The following is a 26,551-nucleotide window of genomic DNA, read 5'->3' on the forward strand; positions in this document are numbered from 1 at the left end:
CCGCTCCTCGTAGGACTTGTTCTCCAGGCCCCTCACCAGCTTCGTCGCCCTTCTCTGGACCTGCTCAAGCACCTCCATGTCCTTCTTGTAGCGAGGGACCCAAAACTGAACACAGTACTCGAGGTGCGGCCTCACCAGAGCCGAGTACAGCCCCCCGTAGCCACCCATAGCCCCCCGTAGCCCCCAATAGCCCCCCATAGCACCCTAGAGCCCCCTATAGCCCCCCTAGCCCCATATAGCCCCCTGTAGCCCCCCGCAGCCCCCTATAGCCCCCCACAGCCCCCCGCCGCCCCCCCCCACCCCCCCCAATTCTCCCCCCACCCCCCCTTATCCCGCTCCTCACGTTCCGGTCCACGATGTCCCGGCCCTGGCTGGCCAAGCTGCTGCCGTAGGCGGCGGCCAGGCTGGACACGGGCTCGGCCAGGAAGGCGGCGGCGGGGGGGGGCAGGCGGGATGCGGAGGACGCCGGGGGGGCCGCCGGGGGGGCCCCGTAGGCCCGGGCCGGGCCGTGGGGGGGGGAGGGGGGGGCGGCCCCGCCGCTGGTGTCGTCGAAGAGCGGCCGCGGCTCCGCCATCCGCGGAGGGGCCGGGCCCGGGCCGCGGCGCTTGGGGGCTGCGGGGAGAGGAGAGGGGGGGTCGGGGGAGGGGGGGGGCGCCGGGGGGTCCGCACCGAGCCCCGCCGCCGCTCCCGGGGGCTCCATGGCGCTTCCGCTTCCGGTCACGTGAGGAGCGCGGGAGGAAGCTGTTGGCGGAGCGGCGGGGCGGGGCCGGAAGTGGCGGTTGCCATGGGGACGGGCGCGCGGGGCCGTGACGTCAGCAAGGGTGTGATGTCAGCAAGGCCACCGTGCCACCAAGGTGATGACGTCACCAAGGCCACCACGTCACCAAAGCCATGATGGCAACCAAAGCCATGACGTCACCAAGGCCACCATGTCCCCAGGGCCACCACGTCCCCATAGCCCCCATGGCCCCATAGCCCCCACGGCCCCATATCCACCATGTCCCCAGCGCCATCTTATCCCCAAGGCCACCACGTCCCCAAGGCCGCACGGTGGCCGTGGTGGCCCTAGGGCTGTCCCTGAGGTGTCGTGGCCATTTCCTGGCCACGGCGGCCATCTTGTCCCCAAGGCCACCACGTCCCCAGGGCTACCACTTCCCCAAGACCACCATGTCCCCAGATCCACCACATCCCTGTTGCCACCACATCTCCGTGGCCACCACATCCCCAAGGCCACACGGTGGCCGTGGTGGCCCTATGGCTGTCCCTGAGGTGTCGTGGCCATTTCCTGGCCACGGCGGCCATCTTGTCCCCAAGGCCACCATGTCCCCATGGCCACCACATCCCCATGGCCACCATGTCTCCGTGGCCACCATGTCCCCAGGATGACCATGTCCCCATATCCACCATGTCCCCATGGCCACCACGTCCCCAAGGCCACACGGTGGCCCAGGGGGGGCTGCTGCTGCTGGGCACCCTGGGGCTCTGGGTGCTGGAGGGGGGGGCGCGGACCCTCGGGACCCCCCCCGGGACCCTCAACGCCTCCAGGACCCCGCGGTGGGACCTGGCCTCCGCCTTCTTCTTCTCCACCACCCTGCTCACCACTGTGGGTAAGGAGCCCCCCCGCCCCCAAATCGGGACCCCCCCTCCGAATTGGGACCCTCCTAAAGAACCCCATGGGCACCAGGACCCCCCCAAGGGCATTGAGACCCCCGGGACCCCCATGAACCCCAGGACCCCCATGAGCACCAATTCCCCCAGGACGCCTCTGAGCACCAGGCCCCCCCGGGACCCCCCCAAGAACACCGGGACCCCCATGAACACCAGGACCCCCGTGGGCACCAGGACCCTCCATGGCCCCCCATAGGCACCGAGCCCCCTGAGAACCTCAGGACCCCCATGGGTTTTGGGACCCCCTTTAGCACTGGGACCCCCAGGCCCCCCCCCAGCCCCACCAGGACCCCCCCAGCCCACAGAGCCCCCCAGTTCGCCCAGGACCCCCATCACCACCAAGCCCCCAACCTCCCCCCACCACCCCCAGGGGTCCCCCCTCCCCTTTCACTTACCGGGGGGGGTCCCCCCCCTAAATTTTCCCCCCCCCCCCAGGCTACGGCCCCGTGGCCCCCCTGTCCCCGGGGGGCAAAGCCTTCTGCTTGGCCTACGCGGCGCTGGGCGTCCCCTTCACGGTGTTGACGTTGGCGGTGGTGGCCCGGTGGCTTTCGGTGCCGGTCACCCGGTGGCCCCGGCGCTACCTGAGGACGCGGTGGGGTTGGAGCCCCCGGGGGGCCGCCGGGCTCCATTTGGGGCTGCTGGCGGGGGCGGTGGCGGGGGGCTTCGTGCTGCTGCCTGCCGCCGCCCTGTGGGCCCTGGGGGGCTCCGGGAGCTTCTTGGACGCCGTCTTCTTCTGCGGCATGGCCGTCACCACCGTGGGGCTGGGGGACGCGGCGGGGGCACCGGAGGGGCAGCCCCCGCGCCACCTCTACCGGGTGGCCTTGGCCGGTGAGCGGGGGCGGGGGGTTAGGGGGGGGTGTTGGGGTGGGGGGCGTTGGGGTTTGGGGATCTGGGGTTGGGGTTATGTGGGGGTTGGGGCTATGTGGTTGGGGTCTTCTTGGTGGGGGGGGTCTTCATTGGGGTGGGGTCTTTATGGTGGTGGGGTCTTCATGGTTGGGGTCTTCATGGTTGGTGTCTCCATGGTTGGGGTTTAGGTGGTTGGGGTCCTCATGGTTGGGGTCTTCATGGTGGTTGGATCTTCGTGGTTGGGGGTCTTCATGGTTGGGTTCTCCATGGTGGTTGGGGTCTTCATGGTTGGGGTCTTTATCGTTGGGGTCTTCATGGTTGGGGTCTTCATGGTTGGGGTCTCCATGGTTGGGGTTTAGATGGTTGGGGTCTTCATGGTTGGGGTCTTCATGGTTGGGGTCTTCATGGTTGGGGTCTCCATGGTTGGGGTTTAGATGGTTGGGGTCTTCATGGTTGGGATCTTCGTGGTTGGGGTCTTCGTGGTTGGGGTCTCCATTGGGGTGGTGTCTTTATGGTGGTTGGGTCTCCATGGTTGGGGTCTCCATGGTGGTTGGGTCTCCACTGGGGCGCGGTCTCCATTGGGGTGGGGCCTTCATGGTTGGGGTCTTCGTGGTTGGGGTCTTCGTGGTTGGGGGACTTCATGGTTGGGGTCTCTATGGTGGTTGGGTTCTCCATGGTTGGGGTCTCCGTGGTTGGGGTCTAGATGGTTGGGGTCTTCATGGTTGGGGTCTTTATGGTTGGGGTCTTCATGGTTGGGGTCTTCATGGTTGGGGTCTCCATGGTTGGGGTTTAGATGGTTGGGGTCTTCATGGTTGGGATCTTCGTGGTTGGGGTCTTCGTGGTTGGGGTCTCCATTGGGGTGGTGTCTTTATGGTGGTTGGGTCTCCATGGTTGGGGTCTCCATGGTGGTTGGGTCTCCACTGGGGCGCGGTCTCCATTGGGGTGGGGTCTTCATGGTTGGGGTCTTCGTGGTTGGGGTCTTCGTGGTTGGGGGACTTCATGGTTGGGGTCTCTATGGTGGTTGGGTTCTCCATGGTTGGGGTGTCCGTGGTTGGGGTCTCCATTGGGGTGGGGTCTTTCTGGTGGTGTCTTTATGGTGGTTGGGGTCTTCATGGTTGGGGTCTCCATGGTGGTTGGGTCTCCATTGGGGTGGGGTCTTCATGGTGGCGGGGTCTTCATGGATGGGGTCACCATGGCGGATTGGGTCTTCATTGGGGGGGGGTCTCCATGGGGATCTCTCCATGGGGTGGGGGTCTCCACGGGGGGGTGGGGGTCTCTGACCGCTGTGTCCCCCCCCCCCAGCCTACCTGCTGCTGGGGGTGACGGCGGCGCTGCTGCTGCTGGCGGCCTTCCAGCAGCTGCTGGAGCTGCACGGGGTCAGCGCCGCGCTGCGCCCCCCCCCGGACCCCCCCGAGGAGGACGGGGGGCTGCTGGACGAGGGGGGGCAATAAACGGGGGGCTCGAAGCGCGACGGGCTCGCTGTGGTCACTGGGGGGGGTTGGGGGTCCCAGATGCATGGGGGGGGGGGTCCCAGACACATGGGGGGGGTCCCAGACACATGGGGGGGGGTCCCAGGTCCAATAGGGGGGTTCCCGGTCCCATTGAAGGGTCACAGACCCATGGGGGGGGGGGGGGGGGTCACAGCACCATTGGGGTGGGGATCCTGATCCCATTGGGGGGGGTCCCCAAACCCATGGAGGGGTCCCAGACACATGGGGGGCTCCCAGTCCCATTGGGGGGGGCAGACACATTGAGGGGGGGAGCAGATACATGGGGGGGGTCTCAGTCCCACTGGGGGGGGTCCCAAACCCATAGAGGGGTCCCAGTCCCAAGTAGAGGGGTCCAGACTCATGAGGGGGGGGTCCCATTTGGGGTCCCAGTCCCTGTGACACCACAGCCCCCCCCCCACCCGACCCTATTAGGATGAAAGAACTCCCCCCCCCCCAGCTCATTTTATAGAAAACCTTTATTCTGTAAAAATTGGGGGGGAAGTGAGGGGGGGCTCACATGGACGGGGGGGGAGGGAGCGGGGGGCCGGGCACCCCCATGGGCACCCCCAGGAGCCCCCCCCCCACCTCACCCCACAGCGGGCGGGGGGGGGATGCCGGACGGTGCCCCCCAGTGTCTCTCCATCCCCCCCCCCCCAGCTCCGATATATACAGACAATAAATACAGGGCCCCCCCCCCCGGGATGGGGAGGGGGGGGCTCAGGCCGGGGGGCGCGCGGGGACGCAGCGGGGGGGTCCCTGCGCCGCGACAGAGCCGGGGGGGCAGAGGCAGCGGAAGGAGCCGGGGGTGTTGAGGCAGCGCCCCCCCCGGCACAGGGCGGCCTCCGAGCACTCGTCGAGGTCTGCGGGGAAAAGGGGGGGGTCAGGGGAGGTCGGGGAGGGGGATTAAGGGGGGTTGGGGGGGATTTGGGGTGGGATTGGGGTGGGATTGGGGGGTTTTGGGGGGATTGGGGGAGATTGGGGGGGGAATGGGGTGGGATTTGGGGTGGGATTGGGGGGGGTTGGGGGGGATTGGGGTGGGATTGGGATTGGGGGGGATTGGGGTGGGATTGAGGGGGATTGGGATGGGATTGGGATGGGATTGGGGTGGGATTGGGGTGGGGTGGAATTGGGATTGTGTGGGTTTTGGGGTGGGATTGAGGGGGATGGGGATGGGATTGGGGTGGGATTTGGGGGGGATTGGGATTGTGGGGGATTGGGATGGGATTGGGGTGGGATTGGGGGGGATTTGGGGGGGGATTGGGGTAGGATTGGGGAGGATTTGGGGGGGATTTGAGGGGGGATTGGGGTGGGATTGGGGTTGGATTGGGATTGGGTAGGATTTGGGGTGGGATTGGGGTTGGGATTGGATTTGGGGTTAGACTGGGGTGGGGAGGGGTTGCGGATGGGATTGGGGTGAGATTTGGGATGGCATTGGGGTGGGATTAGGATGGGTTTGTGTTGGGATGGGAAGGGATTTGGGGTGGGACTGAGATTGGTTGGGATTTGGGGCGGGATTGGGATTTAGTTGGGATTTGGGGTGGGATTGGGATTGGATTTGGGGTCGGACTGGGGTGGGAAGGGGTTGCAGATGGGATTGGGGGGGGTGGGGATGGGATTGGGGTGGGATTGGGATTGGGGGTATGGAATGGGCATGGGATCGGGATTTGGGGTAGGATTGGGGTAGGATTGGGGTAGGATTTGGGGTTGGATTAGGGTGGGATTGGGGGTTGGATTAAAGTGGGATTGGGGATGGGATGGGGTGGGATTTGGGCTGGGACTGGGGTTTGGGATGGGATGGGATTGGGATGGGAACAGGCTGGGATTATGCCGGGATCAGGCCGGAATCAGGCCGGAATCAGGCCGGGATTAGGCCAGGATTAGGCTGGGATCAGGCCGGGATCAGGCTGGGATTAGGCCTGGATTATGCCAGATTAGGCCGGGACTAGGCCGGGATTATGAAGGAATTAGGACGGGATCAGGCCGGGATTATTCCGGGATTAGGCCGGGATTAGGCCGGATTAGGCCGGGATTATGCCGGGACTAGGCCGGATTAGGCCGGTATTAGGCCGGATTAGGCCGGGATTATGCCGGGACTAGGCCGGATTAGGCCGGGATTAGGCCGGATTAGGCCGGATTAGGATGGGATTAGGCCGGATTAGGCCGTATTATGCCGGGATTATGCCGGGACTAGGCCGGATTAGGCCGGATTAGGCCGGGATTATGCCGGGATTATGCCGGGATCAGGCCGGGATTATGCCGGGACTAGGCCGGATTAGGCCGGATTAGGCCGGGACTAGGCCGGACTAGGCCGTATTATGCCGGGATTATGCCGGGACTAGGCCGGATTAGGCCGGATTAGGCCGGGATTATGCCGGAATCAGGCCGGGATTATGCCGGGACTAGGCCGGGACTAGGCCGGATTAGGCCGGATTAGGCCGGATTAGGCCGGGATTAGGCCGTGTCTCACCCACGCAGGCCACGCGTGCCGCGTCCAGCCGGTAGCCGGGGTCGCAGGCGCAGGTGAAGCCCTGGGGCACCCGCACGCAGTGCCCATGCTCGCAGCCGCTCAGCACCCCGCACAGCTCCGGCGGCAGCGCCTCGTCCCGGGGGTCTGCGGGGGGGGGTCCCCGTCAGCCCCCTCCCCATAAAAAAAACAAAATCCCCCCCCAAAACCCCTCAATCCCCCCCCCCCCCCCCAAACTCACCGTCCTTGCTGGCAGCCGCTCGGCCACACCGTGGGGCTGGAAGAGCCACGGGGGGGGGTCCTGGGGGGCGCTGGGGGGGCTGCGGGGCCGGGAGGAGCGGGGGGGGCCCCGGCGGGACCCCTCGAAATCCTCCAAGTCCTCGTAGCAGGGGGGGGCGGCGTAAAGGGCGTCCCCGCGGGGGTCGTAGCCCCCCCCCAGCCCATAGGGGTCGTAGTCGGCGCGCAGCCCCGGGGGGGGCAGGCGGGGGCCCGGACCCCCAAAGGGGAGGGGGCCGTAGGGCAGCCCGTAGTGGGGGGGGTATTCGGGGCCGTATTCGTAGGGGGGGCCCAGCCCCGGGCCGGGGGGGCGCAGGACGTTGCAGAGGAACTCGAAGTCATCTGGGGGGGGGGGGGGGGGGGGGGAGAAAAAAAAATGGGGGGGGGGGCAGGTTGTGGGGTGGGGTCCTAAAAATTGGGGATGCTAAGGGGGGGGGTGTAAAGAGGTGGGGGGGGCACTGTTATATGGGGGGTGCCCAAGGGGTCTCCATTGGGGGGGGGCGTTGTGGGGTGGTGGGAGGGTTTCCCATTATTGGGGGGGGCAAAGGGGTCCCTGTTATGGGGGGGGTCCAAGGGGTCCCAATCATGGGGGGGGTGTCTAAGGGGGACCCACTCTGGGGGGTGCCCATGGGGTCCCCATTATGGGGGTCTGGGGGGGGTCCCTATTGCTGGGGTAGGAGGGGGGCAGGGTGGGGGTCCCCCTGTGTGGGGTCTTGGGGACATGGGGACATGGGGACATGGGTATAGGGGATGGGGGGGTCGTGGGCATGGGAGGGGGCATGGGGACGTGGGCATGGGGGGGGGGACAGGGACATGGGGGGACATGGGGACACAGGGATGTGAGGCTATAGGGCCTTAGGGACATGGGGACATGGGGACAAGGGGACAAGGGGCCGTAGGGGACACGGGTGCATGGCAACATGAGGCTATGGGGCCACGTGGCTGTGGGGTCATAGGGACGTGGGGACATGGGGACACGGGGACATGGGGACACAGTGAGGTGGGGACATGGGGAGGTGATGTGGGATGTGGGGAGACAATGGGGGACACTGGGATGAAGGGATGTGGGACATGGGGACATGGGGACACGGGGATATGGTGACGTGGGTCAGGGGGATGTGGGACAAGGGGAGGCGACGTGGGACATGGGGACACAGGGACACGGGGATTTGGGGACATGGGGGATACAGCGCCATGGGGATATGGGGACACAGGACGTGGGGACACGGTGACGTGGGACATCAGGATGTGGGACATGGGGACACGGGGGGGGCATCAGGGGACAGTGCCGGGACACGGGGATGGGGGGCCACGGGGACATAGGGCAGGGATATGGGGACACGTGGGGACAGGGCGACACGGGGGGGGTGACGGTGACACGGGGGGGGTGACAGGGGGTGGCCTCACCCATGGCGCGGGTGTCGTTGGTGACGCAGCGGCGCTGGGAGCCGTCCAGCACCAGGGGGGGGGCGCAGGAGCAGAAGTAGGAGCCCACCGTGTTGACGCAGCGGCCCCCGATGCACGGCTCCGCGTCCTCGTCCTGGCACTCGTCGTTATCTGGGGGGGGGGCGGTGGTGGTCGGCAAGGGGGTGGGGGGCACGGGGGGGGGGGCTGGAAGGGGGCTCGGGGGGCTGGAAGGGTGCTCGGGGGGCTGAGGGCAGGGTGCTTGGGGTGCGAGTAGGGTGCTCGGGGTGCAGACAGGGTGCAGGCAGGGTGCTGAGGGTGCAGGGAGGGTGCACTCAGGGCACAAGTTGGGTGCTCAGGGTGCAGGTATTGTGCAGGGAGGGTGCACTCAGAGCACAATTAGGGTGCTCAGGGTGCAGGTAGGGCACGCTCAGGGTGCTCAGGGTGCTGGCTGGGTGCTGGAAGGGTGTGGGCAGGGTGCTCAGGGTGTGAGCTGGGTGCAGGCAGGGTGCTCAGGGTGCAGTCAGGGTGCAAGTAGGGTGCTCAGGGTGCAGGTAGAGCGCACTCAGGGCACAAGTTGGGTGCTCAGGGTGCAAAGAGGGTGCTCAGGGTGCAGCCAGGGTGCACTCAGAGCACAATTAGGGTGCTCAGGGTGCAGGCAGGGTGCTGGCAGGGCACAAGTTGGGTGCTCAGGGTGCAAGTAGGGTGCACTCAGGGCATAAGTTGGGTGCTCAGGGTGCTGGCTGGGTGCTGGCAGGGTGCTCAGGGTGCAGGCAGGGTGCAAGTAGGGTGCTCAGGGTGCTGGCAGGGTGCTGGAAGGGTGTGGGCAGGGTGCTCTCAGGGTGTGAGCTGGGTGCAGGCAGGGTGCTCAGGGTGCTGGCGGGGTGCAAGTAGGGTGCTCAGGGTGCAGGTAGAGCGCACTCAGGGCATAAGTTGGGTGCTCAGGGTGCAGACAGGGCACGCTCAGGGTGCTCAGGATGCAAGTTGGGTGCTCAGGGTGCTGGCTGGGTGCAGGCAGGGTGCTCAGGGTGCAGGTAGGGTGCTGGCAGGGCACAAGTTGGGTGCTCAGGGTGCAAAGAGGGTGCTCAGGGTGCAGCCAGGGTGCTCTTAGGGTGCTTTCTGGGTACAGGTTGTGTGCTCAGGGTGCAGGTAGGGAGCTCAGCGTGCTGGCTGGGTGCTCAGGGTGCTCTCAGGGTGCAAGTAGGGTGCAGGCAGGGTGCAAGTAGGGCGCACTCAGGGCACAATTAGGGTGCTCAGGGTGCAGGTAGGGCGCACTCAGGGTGCAGTCAGGGCACAAGTCGGGTGCTCAGGGTGCAAAGAGGGTGCTCAGGGTGCACTCAGGGCACAATTAGGGTGCTCGGGGTGCTCAGGGTGCAGGCAGGGTGCACCCAGGGCACAATTAGGGTGCTGAGGTCAGGGTGCTGGGGGTGCTGGGGGTGCTGGGGGTGCTGGCAGGGTGCTCAGGGTGCTGAGGGCAGGGTGCTCAAGGTGCGAGTAGGGTGCTCGGGGTGCACAGGGTGCTCTTAGGGTGCAGTCAGGGTGCAAGTAGGGTGCTCTCAGGGTGCAGGCAGGGTGCTCAGGGTGCTCAGGATGCAAGTAGGGTGCTCAGGGTGCAGGCAGGGTGCACCCAGGGCACAAGTAGGGTGCTGGGGGTGCTGAGGTCAGGGTGCTGGGGGTGCTGGGGGGGTGCTGGGGGGGTGCTGGGGGTGCTGGGTGCTCACCCACGCACTGCAGGTGCTCCTGCTCGTAGTAGTAGCCGCTGGGGCAGTAGCAGCTGAAGCCGGGGGCGGCGTTGATGCAGACCCCCCCCCGGCACAGCTGCGGCGCGAACACCCGGCACTCGTCCACATCTGGGGGGTAAGGGGGTAAGGGGGGGGGCGACGTCAGGGGGAGGGTCCTCGGAATTGGGGGGGGCACCCCCGAAACGGGGGAGCCCCTATATAGGAGGGGAACCCCAAAATAGGGGGGGTATTGCCCCAAAATAGGCGGGATGCACCCAAAAGGGGAGGGGCGTAACCCCACAAAATAGGGGGGGCATCCCCAAATTGAGGGGGCACCCTGAAAAATGGGGACATCCCCAAAATGGGAGGGGTGAGTCCCCCAAATGGGGGCCATTCCCAAATTAGGGGGGGTGAGTCCCCAAAATGGGGGGCATCCCATAAATGGGGGAGCCCCAAAACAGGGGTGGCATCCCCAAAATGGGGGGGCATCCCCAACATTGGGGAACCGCTAAATACAGGGGGGAGCCCCTGAGTAGGGGGGGGAGTCCCTAAACGGAGGGAGCCCCCAAATGGGGGGGGCCCCATTGCTGTGCCCCCCCCGCGGCCGCACTGACCTGCTGCTGAGCCCTGGGGCCCCGTGGTCTGGCCGGTCCCGTGGGGGCAGAGGGCTCGGTGCTCGGCTTGGGGGGGGGGACAGAGGTGTCACCCCCCCTGCACCTTGGCACCATCCTGACCCCATCCCCAGCCCATCCCTGTCCCCATCCACACCCCGATCCCAATCCCATCCCATCCCAGTCCTAATCCCTGGCAATACCCACCCCAATCCCAATCCCTTTACAATCCCATCCCCATCCCCATCCCAAATCCCATCACCACCCCAAACCCATCCCAATCCCTTCCCACCCCAATCCCAGTCCCATCCTCATCCCATCCCCATCCCATCCCCATTCCATCCCAGTCCCAATCCCAATCTATCTCAATCCCATCACCAACCCCATCCCAATTCCATCTCCACCCCCCCAATCCTATCCCAATCCCATCCCAATCCTAATCCTATCTCCATCCCAATCCCATCCCATCCCAGTCCCAATTGCAACTCCAATCCCATCGCCATCCCATCCCATCCCAAATCGCATCCCATCCCACTCCACTCCAATCCCAATCCCATCCCATCCCATCCCAGTCCTATCCCCATCCCTTCCCATCCCAGTCCCAATCCCCATCCCCATCCCCATCCCCATCCCCATCCCCATCCCCATCCCCATCCCCATCCCCATCCCCATCCCCATCCCCGTCCCCAATCCCAATCCCCATCCCCAATCCCACTCCCACCCCAATCCCTTCCCACCCCACGCCATCCCCAATCCCCTCCCCCCCCCATAGCGTCCCCATGTCCCCACCGGTTCCAGGCGTGGGGCACGGCCTCGGGGGGGGGCAGCGGACCCCCCAGGCGCCCCCCACGCTGCAGCAGCACTGCTGCCGGCTGACGTTGGGCGCCAGCACCCCGCAGGCGGGGCTGAAGCACGCCGCCAAGCCCGGGGGGGCTTCCACGGCTCCGGGGGGGGCCGGAGGAGTGGGGTCGCTGGGGGGGGTCCCCCGCACGTCCCCGTCACCGGATCGAACTCGTGCCCCCCGTCGGGGCAGAGGCAGAGGAAGGAGCCGTCCACGTTCTCGCAGCGCGCCGCCCCGCACACCCCCGGCAGCGTCGCGCACTCGTCCACGTCTGGGGGGGAAACACGAAGGGGGGGGGCTCAGTGTCACTCTGGGTGTCCCCCCCCTGCTGTCCCCGCTGTCCCCGTACCCTGGCAGTGGTGGCCGTGCCGGGCGGCCTCGTAGCCCTGGTGGCAGGCGCACTGGAAGGAGCCGGGGAGGTTGTGGCAGGCGGCGTGGGGGCCGCAGCGGGACCCCCCCTCGGCGCACTCGTCCTCGTCTGCAAGCGGGGAGGTGACGTTTTTTTGGGGGGAGGGGGCGGTGGGGACATTGGGGGGGGGAGCGTGGAGCCGTCCCCCAAAAGCTCAGCCCCATGGGGGGGTCCCCACTGTCCCCCGATGGTCCCTGCTCTCCGTCTCCATCCTGACCCCATGGAGAAGCCCCCCTGCACCTCGACCCCATTGGCTTGTCCCCAGTGGCCCCATTGGCTTGTCCCCAATGTCCCCCATCGTTTTGTCCCCATTATCTCCCGTGGTGTTGTCCCTGATGTCCCCTGCTGCCCATCCCCATCCTGACCCCATAGAGAAGTCCCCCTGCACCTCGACCCCATTGGCTTGTCCCCAGCATCCCCGTTGTTTTTTCCATGTCCCCCATAGCTTTGTCCCTATTGTGCCCCATTGGCTTGTCCCTGATGTCCCCCATGCCATGGCCCCTCAGGGTCCCCTCAGCCTCTCCGTACCCCCATCCCCATCCCCGTGCCCCAGTCCCTGTCCCCATGGCCCCATCCCCGTCCCCATGGCCCCATCCCCGTCCCCATGGCCCCATCCCCGTTCCCATGGCCCCATCCCCATCCCCATGGCCCCATCCCCATCCCCATGGCCTCATCCCCGTCCCCATGGCCCCATCCCCATCCCCATGGCCCCGTCCCCATCCCCATGGCTTCATCCCCGTCCCCATGGCCCCATCCCCATCCCCATGGCCCTGTCCCCGTCCCTATGGCCCCGTACCCTCACACCCCCCGCCGTCCCGGGGCCGGTAGCCGGGCTGGCAGGGGGGCACGCAGCGGTAGGATCCGGGCAGGTTCTCGCAGCGCTCGGCCCCACACAACTCGGCCCCATGCTCCTGGCACTCGTCCACATCTGTGGGGACACCGGGGGGACCCCAAGCATGGGGGGGGGACAAGGTGGGGTGGGGGATGATGGGGACCACGGCCCCGGGCAGGATGAGCCCCGTGCGCATCACAGCCCTGTGTGCGGGTTCCCATCCCTGTCCCAGTCCCCATCCTCGTCCCGTTCTGGTCCCTGGACCTGTCTCCATTCCCATCCCATCCCCAACCCCATCCCAATCTCACCCTAATCCCATCCCAATCCCACCCCCTATTTTCATCCATTATTGGTCTCCATCTCCATCCCCATCCCAATCCTGTTCCAATCCCACCCCCATCCCCATTCCAAACCCATTCCATCCCCATCCCAGTCCCAGTCCCAGTCCCAGTCCCAGTCCCAGTCTCAGTCCCAGTCTCAGTCCCAGTCGCAGTCGCAGTCCCAGTCCCAGTCCCAGTCCCAGTCTCAGTCCCAGTCCCAGTCCCAGTCCCAGTCCCAGTCCCTATTTTCATCCATTATTAGTCTCCATTTCCATCCCCACCCCAATCCCATCCCCATCCCATCCCATCCCATCCCAACCCATCCCATCCCCACCCCAATCCCCTCCCATCCCCCTCCCATCCCCATCCCAATCTCACCCCAATCCCATCCCCTCCCATCCCCACCCCAATCCCCTCCCATCCCCTCCCATCCCCATCCCCATCCCAGTCCCAGTCCCAGTCCCAGTCCCAGTCCCAGTCCCAGTCCCAGTCCCAGTCCCAGTCCCTATTTTCATCCATTATTAGTCTCCATTTCCATCCCCACCCCAATCCCAATCCCATCCCCATCCCATCCCCATCCCATCCCCATCCCAATCCCACCCCAATCCCATCCCCTCCCATCCCCATCCCATCCCCATCCCAATCCCACCCCAATCCCATCCCCTCCCATCCCCATCCCATCCCCACCCCAATCCCACCCCAATCCCATCCCCTCCCATCCCCATCCTAGTCCCAGTCCCTAAACCCATCCACTATCGGTCTCTATCTCCATCCCCACCCCAATCCCAACCCCAACCCCAATCCCAATCCCCACCCCCATCCCCATCCCCAATCCCAATCCCCAATCCCCCATCCCCAATCCCAATCCCCAATCCCCCATCCCCATCCCCATCCCCATCCCATCCCCACCCCAATCTCCTCCCATCCCCATCCCCATCCCATCCCAATCCCATCCCAATCCCATCCCAATCCCCTCCCATCCCCACCCCAATCCCCTCCCATCCCCATCCCAATCCCACCCCAATCCCATCCCCTCCCATCCCCATCCCAATCCCAGTCCCTAAACCCATCCACTATTGGTCTCTATCTCCATCCCCAACCCAACCCCAACCCCAACCCCAACCCCAACCCCAATCCCAATCCCAATCCCAATCCCAATCCCAATCCCAATCCCTATCCCAACCCCAACCCCAACCCCAACCCCAATCCCAATCCCAATCCCAATCCCAATCCCAATCCCAATCCCAATCCCAACCCCAACCCCAACCCCAACCCCAACCCCAATCCCAATCCCAATCCCCGCTCACCCTCACACCCCCCGCCGTCCCGGGGCCGGTAGCCGTGCTGGCAGGCGGGCACGCAGCGGTAGGATCCGGGCAAGTTCTCGCAGCGCTCAGCCCCACACAACTCGGCCCCGTGCTCCTGGCACTCGTCCACATCTGCGGGGACAGGGCCACCCTCACTGCCAGCCCCAGGGTGGGGGGCACCCAAAATCCCCCCCCCCCAACCCCCCAGCCCCTCACCGTGGCACTGGGCCCGCTCGGCGTCGGTGCAGAAGCCGGCGGGGCAGTGGCACTCGAAGGCGCCGTCGGTGTTGGCGCAGCGGCCGCCCCGGCACACGTCCCCGCGCTGGCACTCGTCCACGTCTGGGGGGGGACACGGGGTGAGGACGGGGGGGACATGGGCATGGGGTGGACGTGGGTACAGGGGGGGGACACGGGGGCAGGGGGGATACGGGGAAAGAGGGGGACACAAGGGGCTGGTGGCACCCCGTGGTACCCGGATGCGTGGGTGGGTGGTGGAGGGGTGGGGTGGGATGGGATGGGACTGGGGTGGGATTGGGATTGGGATGGAAATGGGGATGGGGTGGAAAAGGGATGGGATGGGATTGGGGTGGGATTGGGATTGGGGTGGAAAAAGGGTAGGATGGGGATGGGATTGGGGTGGGATGGGGATGGGATTGGGATGGGGATGGGGACTGGGGTGGGAATGGGGATGGGATGGAGACAGAGATGGGATGGGGGTTGGGATTGGGGTGGGATGGGATGGGGACAGGGAGAGACATTGGGATGGGATAGGATGGGGATGGGATTGGGATGGGGATAGGATTGGGATTGGATGGGGACATGGATAGGCACGGGGATGGGATTGAGTAGATTAACTGGGACTAAAAAACCGCAACTGGAATAGAAACCACAATGAGAATGGGGACTGCAATGGGACCGGGATGGGTATGGGGACGGGGACAGGGACAGGGACAGGGACCGGGACCATGCCGGGCTCTGACCAACGCATGCGGTGCCCTCGGGGGTGCTGGCATAGCCCTGGGCGCAGAGGCAGCTGTAGGAGCCCTCGGTGTTGAGGCACTCGCCGTGGGGGAAGCAGAAGTCGCCCTCCAGGCACTCGTTGACATCTGTGGGCAGATGGGGGCCGTGGGGGGGCCGTCGGGTGTGGGGGGGACATGGCACCATCCCCACGCCGCCCCCACCACTCACCCGCGCATGGCGCGCCGCCGGCACCCACCCGGTATCCGCGCCGGCACTGGCAGTGGAAGGAGCCCTCGGTGTTACTGCAGCGGCCGTGGGGACCGCAGGGCGAGCCCGTGGCGCACTCGTCCACGTCTAGGGGGTGGCACAATTAAGGGTTGGCCCCCCCCTCGGGGGGACAGGGGGGACGTGGGGGGACGCGGGTACCTGCGCAGCGCCCGTGGCACAGCTCGAAGCCGTCGCGGCACGGCCGGCACTGGAAGGAGCCCGGCATGTTGGCGCACTCCTGGCCGGGGCAGGCCAGGTGGTTCTCGCACTCGTCGATGTCTGCGCGGCACGGAGAGGGGGCGGCGGTGGTGGCACCGCGGGGAGGGCGTGGGTGGTGGCACCACGGACGGGGACACCACGCATGGGGACACCACAGATGGGGACACCACGTATTGGGAGGTTATGGATGGGTTCACCATGGATGGGGACACCATGGATGGGGACACCATGGATGGGGACACTACGCATGGGGACACCACGCATGGGGACACCACGTATTGGGAGGTTATGGATGGGTTCACCATGGATGTTTAACCCCGTGGCTGGCAACACTATGGCATGGTGACCCCATGGCTGCTGACCCCATAGATGTTGAGTTCTTGGATGGTGGCGTTATGGCACGGTGACCCCATGGATGGTGACCCCATGAACGATGACCCCATGGGTGTTGAACACGCAGATGGTGTCCCCATACCCTTGGTGTCCCCATACCCTTGGTGTCCCCACACCCCGGTGTCCCCACACCCAGTGTCCCCACAGCCCGGTGTCCCCACACCCCGGTGTCCCCGCTCACCCTGGCACTGTCCCGTGGGCGTGCTGGCCTGGTAGCCGGCCGGGCAGACGCAGCGGTAGCCACCGGGCAAGTTCTCGCAGCGGCTCTGGGCGCAGGGCGAGGGGCTCTGGGCGCATTCATCCACATCTACGGGGACACGGCCACCTCAGCCCCATCCCCGTTGTCCCCATTGTCCCCCTCTGTCCCCCCCCCGTCCCTGCTGACCTTGGCAGTCGGTGCCGCCGGGGCCGGGCTGGTAGCCGGGGCCGCAGACGCAGCGGAAGCTCCCCACCGTGTTCTCGCAGCGGCCGGGGGCGCAGGGCCGGGGGCTGCGCCGGCACTCGTCCACGTCTGGGCAGGCGGGGGGATGGACGGCAATGGGGACAGACGGACGGACAGGAGCGGGGACGGATGGAGAGGTGGGTGGGAGGGAAGGGGGAGAGGGGAGTGGGGAGGTGGGTGCGCGGGGAAATGGGGGCAGGGGGAAATGGGGGCACGGGGAGGTGGGGGCATGGAGAGATGGGTGGGTGCGTGGGGAAACGGGTGCATGGGGAAATGGGGGCAGGGGGAAATTGGGGCTTGGAGAGGTGGGTGCACGGGGAGGTGGGTGCACAAGGAAGTGGATAGATGGGGAAATGGGTGCACGGAGAAATGGGTGGGTACATGAGGAGGTGGGTGCATGGGGAAATAGGTGGGTGCATGGGGAGGTGGGCGCATGGGGAAATGGGTGCAGAAGGAAATGGGTGCGTGAGGAAATGGGTGCATGAGGAAATGGGTGGCTGCACGGGGAAATAGGTGCACGGGGAAACGGGTGAGTGCATGGGGAGGTGGGTGCATGGGGAAACAGGTGCACAGGGAGGTGGGTGCACAGGGAAATGGGCGCACGGGGAAATGAGTGCAGGGGGAGGTGGGTGCACGGGGACATGGGTGCCCAGGGAGGGGCCGGGCGCCGCTCACCGATGCAGTGGGTGCCCTGGGTGCTGAGCCAGAAGCCGGGGTGGCACAGGCAGGTGTAGCCGCCCTGGCGCGGGACGCAGCGCCCGGGGCCGCAGATCCGCGGGTTCCGCTCGCACACGCTGCCGGCGGCTGCAAGCGGGCACACGTGAGTAACACATGTGTGTGCAAACGGGCAGGCGTGCAGCTGTGCACACCTGTGCAAACATGCACGCATGCACACTGTGCACGTGTGCGCAATCAAGCATGCATGCAACTGTGGACATGTGTGCAAATAGGCATACAGGACACATGCACACGTGTAGGCGTGTGTAAGTAGGCATTGTGCACACGTGTGTAAGCAGGCATGCATGTAGCCGTGCACACGTGTGCAAATAGTCATGCATGCAAACCGTGCACACGTGCACAATATATTTAGCTGTGCATGCATGAGATGCACACGTGCTACTGCAGCTGCATGCAGCTGGGCAAGCCTGCAATGGTGTGCACACGTGTAACACGCACGTGTGTAACTGTGCACGCCTATAACTGTGCACAAACGAGACTGAATAAATGCAAATTGCACACGTAACTGCTTGCACATGTAACTGAGCACACGTGCACATGCAACTGCACACATGCAGCCATGCAAGCATGCAACCATGCACAAGTGCACAGCCACATGCACACACGTGTGACCTTGCACGCCTGTGCTGAGATGTGTATGTGCAACGGCGCAGAGTGTAACCACACGTGCAAAAAATAAAATAAAATGCACGCACACAGCTGCACACAGTGCAACCCTGCGCACATCTGCAACCATGCATGCGTGCAACGGTGCACACACGTGTGCAGCCGTGCACAAGTGCCCCAGCCCTACCTGGTGCCGGACCCTCCGGGCCGGGTGGCGTGGGGAGGGGTCCCAGCAGCCCCAGGGTGGGTCGAGGCACGATGACAACCTCGGGGGCTGGTGGTGGCACCTCGGGGATGCGCGGTGGCACCTCGGGGACGCGTTGTGGCACCTCAGGGACGTCTGGTGGCACCTCGGGGACATCTGGTGGCACCTCGGGGACACGTTGTGGCGCCTCAGGGACCCGCTGTGGAACCTTGGGGACATGTGGCACCTCAGGGACATGCGGTGGTGCCTCAGGGGCACGTGGTGGCACATCAGGGACATGTGGTGACACCTCGGGGACACGTGGTGGTACCTCGGGGATGCGTTGTGGCACCTCGGGGACACGTGGTGACACATCGGGGACCCGTGGTGGCACCTCGGGGACACGCGGTGGCACGTGTGGGACGCGTGGTGGCACCTCGGGGACGCGTTGTGGCACCTTGGGGACCCGCGGTGGCACCTCGGGGACAGGCGGTGACCTGCTGGGGGGCGGCCGACCGGGGCGCCAGCGAGCTGTGGGGCAGAGCAATGGGGTGAGGGGGGGTCCTGGCAGCCGGGGGGGGTGGGGGGGGACAAAGCGGGGGGGACAAGGGGCTCACGGGCGGCGGTCCCAGCTGGGGAGGGGACACGGGGACGCCCCAGGGGGACACGGGGCAGGTCCTGGCCCAGGTAGCGGGTGTTGTAGTGCAGGTCGGAGGCCGAGTAGTGGTAGCCGGGGCCGGCGGGGCAGATCTCCTTGAACCCCTCTGCAATTGAAGGGGGGGGAGGGGGTGTCAAAATGGACCCCCCCCCAAAAAAAATTACCCCCCTCCCCCAAAAAAAAAACCCCTCCAAAGGGTGAGCCCGTGGCTTTGGGTGCAAATCCCATGAAACGGAGGCTCCCCAAAGGGTTTTTGTTTTTTTGGGGGGGGGTCCGCCCTAAAGGGTTTTTTTGGGGGGATCCCAAGGGGTTGGGGGGGTCCCGGGGGGGCTCACCGGAGCCGAAGGGGGGGCAGCGCTGGCACGCCGGCCCCCAGGCCTTGCCCACGCGGCTGCAGCAGCAGATCTGGCGGGTGATGTTGCGCAGGGTGGGCAGCGCGCAGCGCCCCTCCCGCAGCACCCGGTAACACGGCCCCCGCGCCTCCGAGATCACCTGGTGGGCTGGGGGGGGGGGGGCGGGGGGGTGGTACCGGTCACCCTAATCCCAATCCCAATCCCAATCCCAGTCCTAGTCCTGGTCCTAACCCCAATCCCAATCCCAACCCCAATTCCAATCCCAATCCCAGTCCTAGTCCTGGTCCTAACCCCAATCCCAATCCCAACCCCAATCCCAATCCCAACCCCAAAACCCCAATCCCAATCCCAATCCCAATCCCAGTCCTAGTCCTGGTCCTAACCCCAATCCCATTTCATCCTGTTCCCATCCCAATCCCACCTCATCCTACTCCATCCCCATCCCACCCCAATCCTTTCCCCTTCCTCTTCCCTTCCCTATCCCCTCCCAATCCCAATCCCAATCCCAATCCCAATCCCAATCCCAATCCCAATCCCAATCCCAATCCCAATCCCTATTCCATTTCAGACCACCCCCATCCCCATCCCATCCCCATCCCCTCCCAATCCCAACTCCAACTCCAATCCCAACCCCTACTCCCTCCTCACCCCATCCCCATCCACATCCCAACCACAATCCCAATCCCAACCCTAATCCCAATTCCAACCCCAATCCCAATCCCTACCACAATTCCAGGCCCTGCCCCGACCTCAACCCCAACCCCAATTCCAATTCCAATCCCAATCCCAGCCCCAGCCCCTGCCCCAACCCCAATCCCAATCCCAATCCCAATCCCAATCCCAATCCCAACCCCAACCTCACCCCCAATCCCAGCCCCAACCCCAGCCCCAACCCCAATCCCAATCCCAATCCCAACCCCACCCATAATCCCAACCCCAACCTCATCCCCAATCCCACCCCCAACCCCAACCCCAATCTCAACCCCAACCCCAACCTCACCCCCAATCCCAATCCCAATCCCACCCCCAATCCCATCCCGATCCCAACCCCAATCCCAATCCCAACCCCAACCCCAATCCCAGCCCCAACCCCAACCCCAACCCCAACCCCAACCCCAACCCCAACCCCAATCCCAATCCCAATCCCAATCCCAACCCCAACCCCACCCATAATCCCAACCCCAACCCCACCCCCAACCCCACCCCCAATCCCATCCCGATCCCGATCCCACAGATGCAGCTGCTCCGGGACGAGTCCAGGATGAAGCCCTCGTGGCAGAGGCAGGCGAAGCTGCCCCGGGTGTTGGTGCAGAGCCCGTTCTTGCAGAACCCCCCCTCCTGGCACTCATCCACATCTGGGGGGGGGACGCACACACACAGGGTGGGGGTCAGCACCCCAACCCCCCCCCATCCCCTTTTAACCCCCCCAAAAATAAATCTCCCCAAACTCACCCACGCAGGAGCCGTTGGCGCGGCGGAAACCTTTGGGGCAGGGGTGCTGCCCCACGGCGGGGGGGTTTGCTGCAAATGGAGGGGGGGGAGGGGGGGACAAAGTGAGCCCCCCCCCCACACCGCAGAACCCCCCCCAACCCCATAACCCCAAAAAAAACCCCGCTGCCTTACGGGGGTCGGCGTCGCAGGGCTGGCACTCGTGCACCCCCCAGGCCACGCCGGCCCCCCGGCAGCAGACGTCCTGGGTGCGCAGACCGGGCAGGGGCGAGCTGCACTGCACGGGGCGGGGGGATCGGGGGGCGCCGGGACCCCCCCCGTGTCCCCATGTCCCCCCCCACGTCCCCATGTCCCCACCTGGATCCCCAGGTCCCCCTCCGTGTCCCCACCACGTCCCCAGCCCCACATCCTCGGCCACCTCCCCGTGCTCACGGTGCCATCCCCATGTCCCCACCCCAATGTCCCCATCCCCATGTCCCCATCCCCATCCCAATGTCCCCATCCCCATCCCAATGTCCCCACCCCAATGTCCCCACCCCAATGTCCCCATCCCCATGTCCCCATCCCCACCCCAATATCCCCATCCCCATCCCAATGTCCCCACCCCAATGTCCCCATCCCCATGTCCCCATCCCCACCCCAATGTCCCCATCCCCATGTCCCCATCCCCACCCCAATGTCCCCATCCCCATCCCAATGTCCCCACCCCAATGTCCCAATCCCCATGTCCCCATCCCCACCCCAATGTCCCCATCCCCATGTCCCCATCCCCATCCCAATGTCCCCATCCCCATGTCCCCATCCCCACCCCAATGTCCCCATCCCCATCCCAATGTCCCCACCCCAATGTCCCCACCCCAATGTCCCAATCCCCATGTCCCCATCCCCACCCCAATGTCCCCATCCCCATGTCCCCATCCCCATCCCAATGTCCCCATCCCCATGTCCCCATCCCCACCCCAATGTCCCCATCCCCATCCCAATGTCCCCACCCCAATGTCCCCACCCCAATGTCCCCATCCCCATGTCCCCATCCCCACCCCAATGTCCCCATCCCCATCCCAATGTCCCCACCCCAATGTCCCCACCCCAATGTCCCCATCCCCATGTCCCCATCCCCACCCCAATGTCCCCATCCCCATGTCCCCATCCCCACCCCAATGTCCCCATCCCCATCCCAATGTCCCCACCCCAATGTCCCCATCCCCATGTCCCCATCCCCATCCCAATGTCCCCATCCCCATCCCAATGTCCCCACCCCAATGTCCCCACCCCAATGTCCCCATCCCCATGTCCCCATCCCCACCCCAATATCCCCATCCCCATCCCAATGTCCCCACCCCAATGTCCCCATCCCCATGTCCCCATCCCCACCCCAATGTCCCCATCCCCATCCCAATGTCCCCACCCCAATGTCCCCACCCCAATGTCCCAATCCCCATGTCCCCATCCCCACCCCAATGTCCCCATCCCCATGTCCCCATCCCCATCCCAATGTCCCCATCCCCATGTCCCCATCCCCACCCCAATGTCCCCATCCCCATCCCAATGTCCCCACCCCAATGTCCCCACCCCAATGTCCCAATCCCCATGTCCCCATCCCCACCCCAATGTCCCCATCCCCATGTCCCCATCCCCATCCCAATGTCCCCATCCCCATGTCCCCATCCCCACCCCAATGTCCCCATCCCCATCCCAATGTCCCCACCCCAATGTCCCCACCCCAATGTCCCCATCCCCATGTCCCCATCCCCACCCCAATGTCCCCATCCCCATCCCAATGTCCCCACCCCAATGTCCCCACCCCAATGTCCCCATCCCCATGTCCCCATCCCCACCCCAATGTCCCCATCCCCATGTCCCCATCCCCACCCCAATGTCCCCATCCCCATCCCAATGTCCCCACCCCAATGTCCCCACCCCAATGTCCCCATCCCCATGTCCCCATCCCCACCCCAATGTCCCCATCCCCATCCCAATATCCCCACCCCAATGTCCCCACCCCAATGTCCCCATCCCCATGTCCCCATCCCCACCCCAATGTCCCCATCCCCATGTCCCCATCCCAATGTCCCCATCCCTGTCCCCATGTCCCCATCCCCGCCCCCAAGTCCCCATCCCCATCCCCATGTCCCCCATCTCCCCAGGCACAACTTGTGGCCATTTCCTCAAGTCCTATCATTAGTTATCTGAGAAAAGAGGCTGACCCCCTCCTCATCACAACCTCCCTTCAGGAAGTTGTAGAGTACAATGAGGTCTCCCCTGAGCCTCCACTTCCGCAGACCAACCACCCCCAGCTCCCTCAGCCGCTCCTCACAGGACTTGTGCCCCAGGCCCTTCCCCAGCTTTGTAGCCCTGCTCTGGGCACACTCCAGGGCCTCGATGTCCTTCTGGTACTGAGGGGCCCAAAGCTGAGCACAGCACCTGAGGGGCGGCCTCACCATGTAATACACAATAAATGTTTGTTCATTGTCTTTTGTATTATAAAAACAAGGAGTTCCGTTTGAGGAGCAGGAGTTGCAAAAGCTCCCTGCTGAAGTAAGGAGCTGTATAATACTTGGCTAGACACTATGAAAATTCTTTTGCTTAATGTAACAAAAAAGAGAACCCCCTCCCCTTCTCTCCTTCTGCATCTCAGTTGCCTCTTTGGTTCAAAGACCCTGCTGCAAAGCTCATGTAACCATCTCCTGATAAGTTGTTAAACTAGTGTATCAACATCCTGCCTTCCTGTCTCACGCTGGGCCAACATGACCAACTAAAAAAAGAAGTTGAACCACAACGCCGAGGAAGACTAGGGCCTTCATCTTCACGACCACCAGAGGGACAGAGACGACCCCCTAGCAACAGCGCGCGCAGTCGCAGAATATACCAGGATGTGCTGTGTAATCCCGGAATTACCAAGATATAAAAAGGGATGCTGGCGGGGGTGAGGTGCGTGCCGTTGGTGGAGCCGAGACTCCGTTGCCGCCCAGCGCTGTTTTGCTTGCTGTTGCTTACTCAATAACTTCCTTTCTATTATTAATGCAATGCTCTCTGAAAATTAATTAAGGGGGCAACTTATAACACTGGGGAGCTCTGCTTGGGCATGGCTGGTGCGGCTGGTGGCGAAAGTGGGGTGGCTGGCGGGCAGCCTGCGATGGCAACCGATTGCGTTGCCCTTCACGGGCACCAGGCCTTGCAGCTGCCCCTGAGCAGCTCCTCTGGGAAGGATCCAGCGCTGAAGCATCTCACAGTGCTGGGAGCTCCCTTCACATCGGCCACGCTAATGCTGAAATTCCTCCTGTCCTCCTCCCTGCCAGGCGTCCAGCCAGGTGCGGGAGCACTCCATCTGCCTCTTCCAAGCCGTGGTGGAGGCTGTGCTGCGGCAAAGGACGAAGAAAATGAAGAGGACGGTTCACAGGAGCCTTCTCCCACTCTACGTTCATATGAGAGACCAGAGTGAGAGCGTAGCAAAGGTACAGATCTCAGAGCTGAGCAGTTATGTGGGCAAGGGTGTGCTGATGCCACAGGGTTGCTCTGGGGGATCTCTGGCCGGCAGCATGAGCTGCCTCCGATGGTGGCTGTCCCGTGGCCTTGCCTTGGCCACTGAACCCAGTGCACGCTGCCCCCCACCACAGCCTCCCATAACGCGCTGGGAAAGGCTCGCAGCCCTGCCAAGAGGAGGGGACAGAGGGTCTCCTTCCCAAGGCTGTGCTGCTACCTCCCAACCTCTGCTGCTCCGCAGGCCTCTGGGGAAGCTCTCGCCGTGGCTGCAGAGTTTCTGCGATGCAAGGAGCTGAAGCGCTTGGCCCAGACAGAACAGGCGTGGAGGATCGGGGAGTGCTTGGTAAGGACCCAACTTGGTTTGCCCCAGCTGGGCAAACGTGCCCGGCCAGAGCCCGCTGCCTGCAGCCGCATCCTCGCTCCCTTCCTGCCAGCACAGAGCCCCAGGGGGCTCTTCTGCAGGCCCCTCTGCCCTCCCTGCCCCCAGGATGCTGGAGGAGACCCTGGAGAGGGTGTGCAAGCCCCGTGACCCTGCGTTCTCTCTCTCTCCAGCTGCAGCAGGACAGAGGCAGAGTAGAAGAATACCTGCAGCAGAGCCAGCCCTACCTGCAGGACACTCAGACCCTTTTGCGACTTGAGGCCGTCAGATTCATTGGTGAGCCCAGCCCCTGGGTCCCTCTTGGGGCAGCCTTTGGTAGCCCCAGGCACTGCCCTGTTGCCCCCAGAGCCCCCCGACTGGGCCCTTGCTCCAGGGTGCAGGAGGGGGCACAGCCTGGCTGGCCAGGCCAGGGGCTGCGCTGCTGGGAGCGTGCTGGGGAGCGGGGCTCTGATGGGGTCTCTGTGTCTAGGTCTTGCTGCGCGCTACTGCGAGGACCAGAGCGAGGAGAAGCTGGATGAAATCCTCAGAGGTGAGTGAGGGCAGTGGGGGGTGTGCTAGGGCTGGGGGGACAGCGGCAGAGGCCCCCGTGCCTTGCCCTGCTCCAGGGAAATGCTTCGGGGCGGAGGAGCAATGCAGCCATAGGAACGAGGGAGAGGAGACGGGGTAGCCTGTGGTGTCAGGGAATGGCCTCCCAGCCTGGAGCTGGGCAGTGCCGCTGAAAGGGTTGAGTGTCCCTGAGGAAGAGTCAGGGGAAAGGGCAGTAAGGCTGACAGAAGGTGGGAGCCTGTTGTAGAGCACGCAACCAGGACGAAGAGGGAGATGAGACAGCCTACAAGCAGCTAGGAGCAGGGTCACGATTGCTAGCCCTTGCTCTCATGGGGAAGCACAATAGCGAGAGGAAAGAGTCCAGGAGATTCCTGGAGTGTGTGAATCCTCCCAAGGGATGGAGGCAGGTGGTGAGGGAACCAGCTTGTGAAGGTGCCCCACTTGACCTGTGGTGCGCAGGTGGGGAAGGACTGGTGGCTGCATTTGGGACATTGCTGAGCAGCAGCTTTCAACGGATTCCTTTGTCCCTCCTGCTCCTCCTGGCCTGGGGAAGAGTCGAGTGGGGCTGGCATGCTCTGCAGGGGATGCCTGGGGATCTCTGCAAGGAGTGGGTTTTCATCTCTGCTCTTCTTTCTTTTGCAGTCCTCCAGCCTTCAGAGAAAGACCCGGAACCCATGGTCCGTTCCCTGGCAGTTCAAACCACCCTGATCGGGACGTCAAGGCATAAGGCAATGTCAGGACGGAGATTTCCACTGCCGTGTTGCCGCTAGCCCCGCAGCAGTCCTCAAAAGAGCAATATATATTTTAATAGAACTAGGTTGTTGTCTCGTTATTCCAGCAGCTCCTTCACAGTGACTCGGTGCCATGACGCTGAGCTAACTTGGAGGCCACCAAGGACGTCTTTTCCCTGGGCCCGGTGACTGCATGGCACCTACTCAACCAGAGAAAGAGTCACAGAACCCTTGCGCTTGGAAAAGGGCCTTCAGCTCAAGTCCAAGCGTCAGCTAACACCACCAGGCCCACCACAAAACCACGGCCCTTAGCGCCAAGTCCACGCATTTCTTTAATAGCTCCAGGCCTGGGACTCCAGCAGTGCCCTGGGCAGCCGGTTCCACCCTTTGCATGAAGAAATTCTTCCTGACATCCCATCCTGTGAGTCCACCTGTGGTAGGTGCGCCCAGGTAGAAGAACTGCTCAGCCTCCTGGCAGAGCTTCGGGAGGAGGTGGGCAGGCTGAGGAGCACCAGGGAGTCGGAGAAGGTTGAACTGTACTCTGCCAGCCCTGGGACAGATGCGTCAGGCAGACACAGCAGAGGAAATGGAGGATCCCCTACCCTCTGGCCATCAGGCAGAAGGAGTGCATCTCAGTGACGAAGGGATGGAAGTTTAGATCTGCTCGGGGCAGCAGGCGAACCCCTCCTTGCCTACCTCACCTTCCTTTCAGGTGCCCTGAAACAACAGACTCTGGAAGTAATGGACACACAAACGATGATGTGCATGAAGGTCCATCCAGGTTGGAGGGGTTTTCTAGGGCAAGTCAGCCTTCCCCAGTATCACGACCACCTCCATCAAGAAGAAGAGAAGGGTTACTGTCATAAGTGACTCCCTTCTGAGCAGAACAGAGGGCCGCATATGCCGGCCTGACCCAACCCATGGAGAAGTCTGCTGCCTCCCAGGAGATCAGGG

The 26,551-nt window shown here is 64.3% G+C and overlaps 2 protein-coding genes and 1 long non-coding RNA gene across 8 annotated transcripts in view; all 3 read right to left on the reverse strand.

Moving 5' to 3' along the window:
• LOC139998588 (latent-transforming growth factor beta-binding protein 4-like) overlaps positions 1–1,030 on the reverse strand; it is a 51,523-nt gene extending 50,493 nt beyond the window's left edge. For 2 of the 5 annotated variants that reach the window (XM_072029873.1, XM_072029872.1), the window contains exons 1-2: positions 670–1,013; positions 344–612 (exon numbers count right to left, since the gene is read on the reverse strand). In XM_072029873.1, coding sequence (XP_071885974.1) covers positions 344–612; positions 670–700 — 300 coding nt within the window. In that variant the 5' untranslated portion in view covers positions 701–1,013. Of the gene's footprint in view, positions 1–343; positions 613–669 lie in introns of all 5 variants that reach the window. The other 3 variants (XM_072029875.1, XM_072029874.1, XM_072029876.1) reach the window with 3 other exon arrangements.
• A 3,432-nt stretch (positions 1,031–4,462) lies between these two features.
• Positions 4,463–20,973, reverse strand: LOC119715031 (uncharacterized). 2 transcript variants are annotated; one of them, XM_072029881.1, is made up of 25 exons: positions 20,633–20,972; positions 20,462–20,530; positions 20,242–20,364; positions 18,992–19,156; positions 18,616–18,762; positions 18,330–18,529; positions 18,186–18,227; positions 18,002–18,143; positions 17,146–17,274; positions 16,414–16,539; positions 16,210–16,335; positions 15,576–15,695; positions 15,378–15,503; positions 15,170–15,295; positions 14,406–14,528; positions 14,190–14,321; positions 12,527–12,658; positions 11,671–11,799; positions 11,270–11,592; positions 10,484–10,549; positions 9,870–9,998; positions 8,152–8,301; positions 6,710–7,086; positions 6,472–6,615; positions 4,463–4,864 (listed from the first exon to the last, which is right to left on the reverse strand). In XM_072029881.1, the coding sequence occupies exons 1-25, from the start codon at positions 20,964–20,966 to the stop codon at positions 4,591–4,593; spliced, it is 3,954 nt and encodes a 1,317-aa protein (XP_071885982.1). In that variant the 5' UTR covers positions 20,967–20,972; the 3' UTR covers positions 4,463–4,590. The 2 variants fall into 2 exon arrangements, with proteins under 2 accessions (XP_071885982.1, XP_071885983.1); XM_072029882.1 differs by lacking the exon at positions 12,527–12,658 and having other exon boundaries at positions 20,633–20,973.
• A 4,943-nt stretch (positions 20,974–25,916) lies between these two features.
• LOC140000316 (uncharacterized) lies at positions 25,917–26,376 on the reverse strand. Its single transcript, XR_011805484.1, has 2 exons — positions 26,200–26,376; positions 25,917–26,098 (listed from the first exon to the last, which is right to left on the reverse strand). It is a non-coding gene; the product is annotated as an uncharacterized lncRNA (long non-coding RNA).
• Positions 26,377–26,551: the final 175 nt, after the last annotated feature.

The sequence above is a fragment of the Anas platyrhynchos genome, chromosome 33 (assembly GCF_047663525.1).
Source record: "Anas platyrhynchos isolate ZD024472 breed Pekin duck chromosome 33, IASCAAS_PekinDuck_T2T, whole genome shotgun sequence".
NCBI classification, from domain to species: Eukaryota; Metazoa; Chordata; class Aves; order Anseriformes; family Anatidae; genus Anas; species Anas platyrhynchos.

What these genes read in the sequence shown, in the direction of transcription:
- LOC119715031 (XM_072029881.1), bottom strand. Translation starts at nt 20,966, where the DNA reads ATGGGGATGGGGACATTGGGATGGGGATGGGGACATGGGGATGGGGAC. An exon ending in CCCAGCTGGGACCGCCGCCC is followed by an intron (nt 18,530 to 18,615) that starts GTGAGCCCCTTG and finishes TCTGCCCCACAG; the next exon opens with CTCGCTGGCGCCCCGGTCGG. An exon ending in CGAGGGCACCGCATGCGTTG is followed by an intron (nt 14,529 to 15,169) that starts GTCAGAGCCCGG and finishes GTCCCCCCCCAG; the next exon opens with ACGTGGACGAGTGCCAGCGC.